The sequence below is a fragment of the Zonotrichia albicollis genome, chromosome 29 (genome assembly GCF_047830755.1).
Source record: "Zonotrichia albicollis isolate bZonAlb1 chromosome 29, bZonAlb1.hap1, whole genome shotgun sequence".
In the NCBI taxonomy this organism is placed as follows: domain Eukaryota; kingdom Metazoa; phylum Chordata; class Aves; order Passeriformes; family Passerellidae; genus Zonotrichia; species Zonotrichia albicollis.
Window position 1 is genome coordinate 5,074,298 of NC_133847.1, and position 6,000 is coordinate 5,080,297.

At 61.6% G+C, this 6,000-nt stretch overlaps 1 protein-coding gene across 1 annotated transcript in view; it reads right to left on the reverse strand.

Annotated features, from left to right (window-relative positions):
• LOC102064099 (tyrosine-protein kinase JAK3) overlaps window positions 1–6,000 on the reverse strand; it is a 13,439-nt gene that overhangs the window by 5,142 nt on the left and 2,297 nt on the right. The window contains exons 3-13 of the mRNA XM_074528455.1: window positions 5,799–5,979; window positions 4,976–5,087; window positions 4,615–4,801; window positions 3,748–3,872; window positions 3,536–3,670; window positions 3,372–3,456; window positions 3,150–3,277; window positions 2,272–2,410; window positions 1,559–1,710; window positions 538–688; window positions 329–468 (exon numbers count right to left, since the gene is read on the reverse strand). Of these exons, the coding sequence (XP_074384556.1) occupies window positions 329–468; window positions 538–688; window positions 1,559–1,710; window positions 2,272–2,410; window positions 3,150–3,277; window positions 3,372–3,456; window positions 3,536–3,670; window positions 3,748–3,872; window positions 4,615–4,801; window positions 4,976–5,087; window positions 5,799–5,979 (1,535 nt within the window). The remainder of the gene's footprint in view (window positions 1–328; window positions 469–537; window positions 689–1,558; window positions 1,711–2,271; window positions 2,411–3,149; window positions 3,278–3,371; window positions 3,457–3,535; window positions 3,671–3,747; window positions 3,873–4,614; window positions 4,802–4,975; window positions 5,088–5,798; window positions 5,980–6,000) is intronic.

Genomic DNA, 6,000 nt, shown 5'->3' on the forward strand with positions numbered 1-6,000 from the left:
CAAGTGAGAACCCCAGGAAAATTGGGATAGAACAGGATGGGACAGGAGGATCAGGATGGGGCAGGAGGGTTGGGATGAGGCAGGAGGGTTGGGATCAAGGTGGGAACCCCAGGAGGGCTGGGATAGAACAGGATGGGACAGGAGGGTCAGGATGGTACAGAAGGGTTGGGATGGGGCAGGAGGGTTGGGATCAAGTGGGATGGGGCAGGAAGGGTTGGCAGCAGGACAATGCAGGAGGATCAGGATCCAGCCAGGATGTCCCACACCCCAAATCCAGGATGGGAAGAGTGTCTGGGCTGAATTTTGGGGTCTCTCCTGTTCCCCCCACCTTGCCCAGCAGCGAGATGTACTTGAGGTGCCTCTCCTGGAACTGCTCTGGATCCTGGCTCATGGCCAGGCACTCGTGTCCCCAAAAGCCATCCCGGAGCGTCACATCCGCGGGGGACAGGTCCGAGAGCAGCTCGTAGTCTGTGGGAAGGACAGGGTGAGGCCGCTGTGGGGTCCCCCCGTGCCCCCCCAGCCTGTCCCCGTGCCCACCAGAGGTGATGAGGCTGTTGAGGTCGCGGATGAGGGCGCGGAAGCAGGGCCGGCGCTGGGGCTCGTACTCCATGCACTGGGACACCAGCGCGGCCAGCTCGGGCCACCGCGGGGCTGGGAGCTGCTGCTGGCTCTGGTAGAACTCCAGCTTCTGTGGGAACGGGGGTCAGGGGGTGTGGGACCCCCAGAGAGCCCCGGAATGGCTCTGGGATGGGGCAGGAGAGGTGGGATGGGATGGGAACATGGGATGGGATGGGATGGGATGGGATGGGATGGGATGGGATGGGATGGGATGGGATGGGATGGGATGGGATGGGATGGGATGGGATGGGATAGTGGCTCTGGTAGAACTCCAGCTTCTGTGGGAAACAGGGGTCAGGGGGTGTGGGACCCCCAAAGAGCCCCGGAACGGCTCTGGGATGGGGCAGGAGAGGTGGGATGGGAATATGGGATGGGATGGGATTTGTGGGATGGGATTTGTGGGGTGGGATGGGATCCATAATAGGATGGGATGGGATTTATGGGATGGGATTTGTGGGATGGGATGGGATTTATGGGGTGGGATTTGTGGGATGGGATTTATGGAGTGGGATTTGTGGGATGGAATGGGATTTATGGGGTGGGATTTGTGGGATGGAATGGGATCCATAGCAGGGAATGGGATGGGATTTATGAAATTTGTGGGATGGGATCCATAGCAGGGAATAGGATGGGATGGGATTTATCGGATAGGATTTGTGGAATGGGATTTATGGGATAAGGTTTATGGGATGGGATTTGTGGGATAGGATGGGATCCATAGCAGGGAATGGGATGGGCTGGGATGTAGCAGAAAGGGACAGGAGGACAGGGGCAGGAAGGTCTGGATACAGTAGGAAGGGGTGGGATGGGTTGGGATCAATTGGGATGGGATAGGAGGGTCAGGATGGGGCAGGAGGGTTGGGATGGAACGGGATGGGGCAGGAAGGTCAGTATGGGTCAGGAAGATTGGGATCCAGCAGGATGCTGGGATCAGCCTCACCCTCTGGGGCTCCAGCAGGCTCAGGGGCATGTTCCCCCCACTGAAGATCTCCCAGAGGGTGGCTCCGAAGCCCCACTTGTCAGCTGGCAGTGCCAGGCTCCCGGGGTCGCTGACACACTCGGGGGCCACCCATGGGATCCTCTCCACCAGCACTGTGGGTGCCCAGCCCTGCTCAGCACCCACTGTGGGGGCCCAGCACCCCCAGGACCCCCCAGGACTGACCCCAGGGTGGGTGAGTTTGATGAAGGGGATCCAGAGCCCAGAGCCAGGACCTGGCTGGGAGGATGAGCACAGGACCCCAAACCCAGAACCAGGACCCTGAGCCCAGAACCAGGACCCCAAATCCAGACCTGGGATTCAGAGCCCACAGCCAGGATTCCCCATGGAGGATGAACACAGGACCCCAACCCCAGAACTGGAACCCCAAAACCAGAAAACGGGACCCTGAACCCAGAACCAGGACCACAAACCCAGAACTGTGACCCAGAACTGGGACCCAGAACTAGGACCCCAAACCCAGACCTGGATTCCCCATGGAGGATGAACACAGGACCTCAAACCTAGAACCAAGACCCCAAACCCACAACCAGGACCCCAAACCAAGACCTGGGATCCAGAGCCCACAGCCAGGATTCCCCATGGAGGATGAACACAGGACCCCAACCCCAAAGGCAGAACCCCAAAACCAGCACCCTCAGGACCCCCAGACTCACTGTCCCGGGCCAGGACGGTGACGCTGACCCCGGGGTCGTTGAGTTTGATGAAGGGGGGGCTCCCCCCAGCCGTGTCCCCCTCCCGTGCCAGCAGCACCTTCTTGGCAGAGACGTTCCCATGTGGGATCTTCTTGTCCTCCTGGATGGAGGGAAGAGGGGTCGGGACACTCAGGGTGGTCCCACACATTGGGGTGGGCTGGGGGGAGCAGCAGGGATGGATGGGGGCTGTGGGATGGGGATCCATGGGATCCACTGGATATGGGGGTGTGGGGGATGTGGGATGGAGATCCATGGGATCTGTGGGATGTAGGGTCTGTGGGATGGGGATGGAATGGGGGCTGTGGGATGGGGATCTGTGGGATCCATGGGATCTGTGGGATGGGGATCAATGGGATCCATTGGATATGGGGGTGTGGGGGATGTGGAATGGGGATCTATAGGGATCCATGGGATATAGGGGTGTGGGGGATGGAGATCCATGGGATCTGTGGGATGTAGGAGCTGTGGGATGGGGATGGAATGGGGGCTGTGGAGATCCATGAGATCCACGGGATGGGGGGGTGTGAGGGCTGTGGGATCCACCTGGGATCCTGAGCCCACAGCCAGGATTCCCCATGGAGGATGGACACAGGACACCAAACCCAGAACTAGGACCCCAAAACCAGAAATGGGACCCTGAACCCAGAACCAGAACCTCAAACCCAGACCTGGATTCCCCATGGAGGATGAACACAGGACCCCAAACCCAGAACCAGAACCCCAAACCCATAACCAGGATTCCCCACAGAGAATGAACACAGGACCCCAAACCTAAAGCCAGAACCCCAAATCCAGCCCCCCAGGACCCCCAGGACCCCCTCCCACCACTGTGGGCTCACCAGGTAGTTGAGGGCATAGGCCAACTGCTTGGCCACCGTCAGCTTCCACCCCGTGGTCACCGCGCCCCGGTTCTTGCGCAGGTACAGGTCCAGGGGCCCGTGCCGGACGTGCTCCTGCACCATCACACCTGGGGGCACCCCGGGAGGGTCAGGGGGTGCCCACAATGCGCTCAGGGTGCCCAGGTGGCACCGTGGCCACCCCCCACCCCTCTGGGCACTCACTGTCCTTGCCGAGGCTGACGCCGTGCAGCAGCACCAGGTGCTTGTGGGACAGCTGGCTCATGGTGCTGGCGGCCTCCAGGAAGGACTGGGACAGGGACAGATGGTCAGGGCGGGCCTCGGGGACCCCGAGGTGACCTCATGGAGGCGGCAGTGCCACCCCTCACCTCCAGGCAGTTGCGGTGGCTGCTGTCCATGACCTTGAGCACCACCGGAGTCTGCCGGGCTCCGTCCTCCTCATCCTCGTCCCGTTTGATGCCTTTGTAGATCTGGGTGAAGGAGCCCTGGCCCAGGCTCTCGCCCTGGGGGACACGGGGACATTGCCAGGGGGTTCCTGTCCCCCTGTGCCACCCCCCCGTGGCCCTGCCCTGCCCCGTACCCGTGTCAGGCTCTGCGGGTCGATCTTGTGGAACATCATCTGCTGCAGGCTGCGGCGCCGCGGCGCGGGAGGGGACCCGGGGGGACAGGGGACCCCGCTGCGCACGATCAGCAGGTTGGACTTCTCTGGGGGGCAGAGAGGGCGTGAGGGGGGGCTGGGGCAGGGGACCCCCACCTGGGGACCTCATACAGCCACCCTGTGGTGTCACAACAGCTCTGTGACATCACAGCCTACTCTGTGATATCACAGCCCCCTGTGACATCATAGCCTGCTCTGTGACCTCAGTCATTTTGTGACATCAGAGCAATTCTTTGACGTCATGGCCCGCTCTGTGACATCACATCCACTCTGTGACATCACAGCATGCTCTGTGACATCACAGTCCATTCTATGACATCACAGCTGTTCTGTGACCTCACAGCTTGCTCTGTGACATCACAACCACTCTGTGACATCACAGCCTGCTCTGACATCACAGCCTGCTCTGTGACATCACAGCAGTTCTGTGACATCACAGCCCATTCTGTGACATCACAGCCTTCTTTGTGACATCATAGCCACTCTGACATAGCCACTGATGACACACATAGCCACTTATGACATCAGAGCAATTCTTTGACGTCATGGCCCGCTCTGTGACATCACATCCACTCTGTGACATCACAGCATGCTCTGTGACATCACAGTCCATTCTATGACATCACAGCTGCTCTGTGACATCACAATCACTCTGTGACATCACAGCTTGCTCTGTGACATCACAGCCACTCTGACATCATAGCCACTCTGTGACATCACAGCAGCTCTGTGACCTCACAGCCGCTCTGTGACATCCCACCCCGCTCCGCCATGCCCCCCAGGTGTCACCTTTGGCCCGGGGGGGACAGGCCACCTGCAGGCGCATGGGTGCCCCCTCGGCCTGCAGCCCGCGGTGCCCGTAGGTGCCCAGCAGCTCCCGCAGGCTGCAGAACCTCCGCGCCACCCCCGAGAGCCACCAGTGCCCGTCCTCATCCCGGCGGATCCGGCACCGCTTGTAATCCCGGCCGGAGCGGGTCTGAGGGGGAAACACCGGGGTCAGCATTGAGGGGACCCCCAGGACACCCCCAAACCCCTCCTGCCCCAAGGGGACACTGTGGGTGGCACCGCCCTGCAGGTGCCAGGGCTGTGCTGCCCTCCTGGTGCCCTGGGGGTCCTGCCCGGTGTCCCGGGGGTCTCCTGGGGGTCTCACCTGCACGCACACGGTCAGCAGGTAACTGTCAAAGTCCTGGGGGCTGCGGCGCAGCAGGAACAGCCCCGGGGCGCCCCCGGCTGCCTCCAGCTTGTTCACGGCAAACTCGGCACTGCCAAGGGCAGGGATGGCCATGGTGCCACTCAGGGGTATTGTGGGCACACCCTGTGCCCACCCCCTGTGCCCTCCTCCTGTCCCCATTCCCTGTGTCCATCCCTGTGCCCTCCTCTGTGCACACCCCCTGTGCCACCCCTGTGTCCCCCTCCATGCCCATCCCTGTGCCCTCCCTGTCCCCATCCCTTGTGCCCATTCCTGTGCCCATCCCTGTGCCCCCTCCCCAAACCCAGCAGATCCCCATGGAGCCCCACCCGGGCCAGGGGTGGCTCCGTCCCCTCCATTCCTGCATTCCCTCGGGCTCGGGGGTGCCCAGGGGGTCCCGGTGCCCGATTCCCAGGGATTCCCAGTACCCAATTCCCAGGGGTTCCTGGTACCCAATTCCCAGGGGTTCCTGGTGCCTGGTACCCAGGGTTTCCCAGTGCCCAGTGCCCAAGGGGTCCTGGTACCCAATTCCCGGGGTTTCCCAGCACCCGGTGCCCAGGGTTTCCCAGTGCCCAGGGCGTCCTGGTACCCAATTCCCCGGGGTTCTTGGTACCCAATTCCCAGAGGTTCCTGGTGCCTGGTGCCCAGGGTTTCCCAGTGCCCAGTGCTCAAGGGGTCCTGGTACCCAATTCCCAGGGATTCCCAGTACCCAATTCCCAGGGTTTCCTGGTACCCAGTTCCCAGGGTTTCCCAGCACTCGGTGCCCAGGGGTCCCAGTGCCCACCTGATGGGCCCGTGGCACTGGTTCTCCAGGTCCTCCAGCAGCCGTGGCGGTGCCACCTCCCTGCAGAAGTAGTGCTGGGCGTCCGCCGTCAGCCGGTAGTAACCATCGAGCAGAGCCACGAAGGAGCGAGCCTCCCGCAGCGTGGAGAACTCCACCTCCTGCGTGTGGAAAACGCCAATCTCTTGGTTTTAAACTTGTAAAT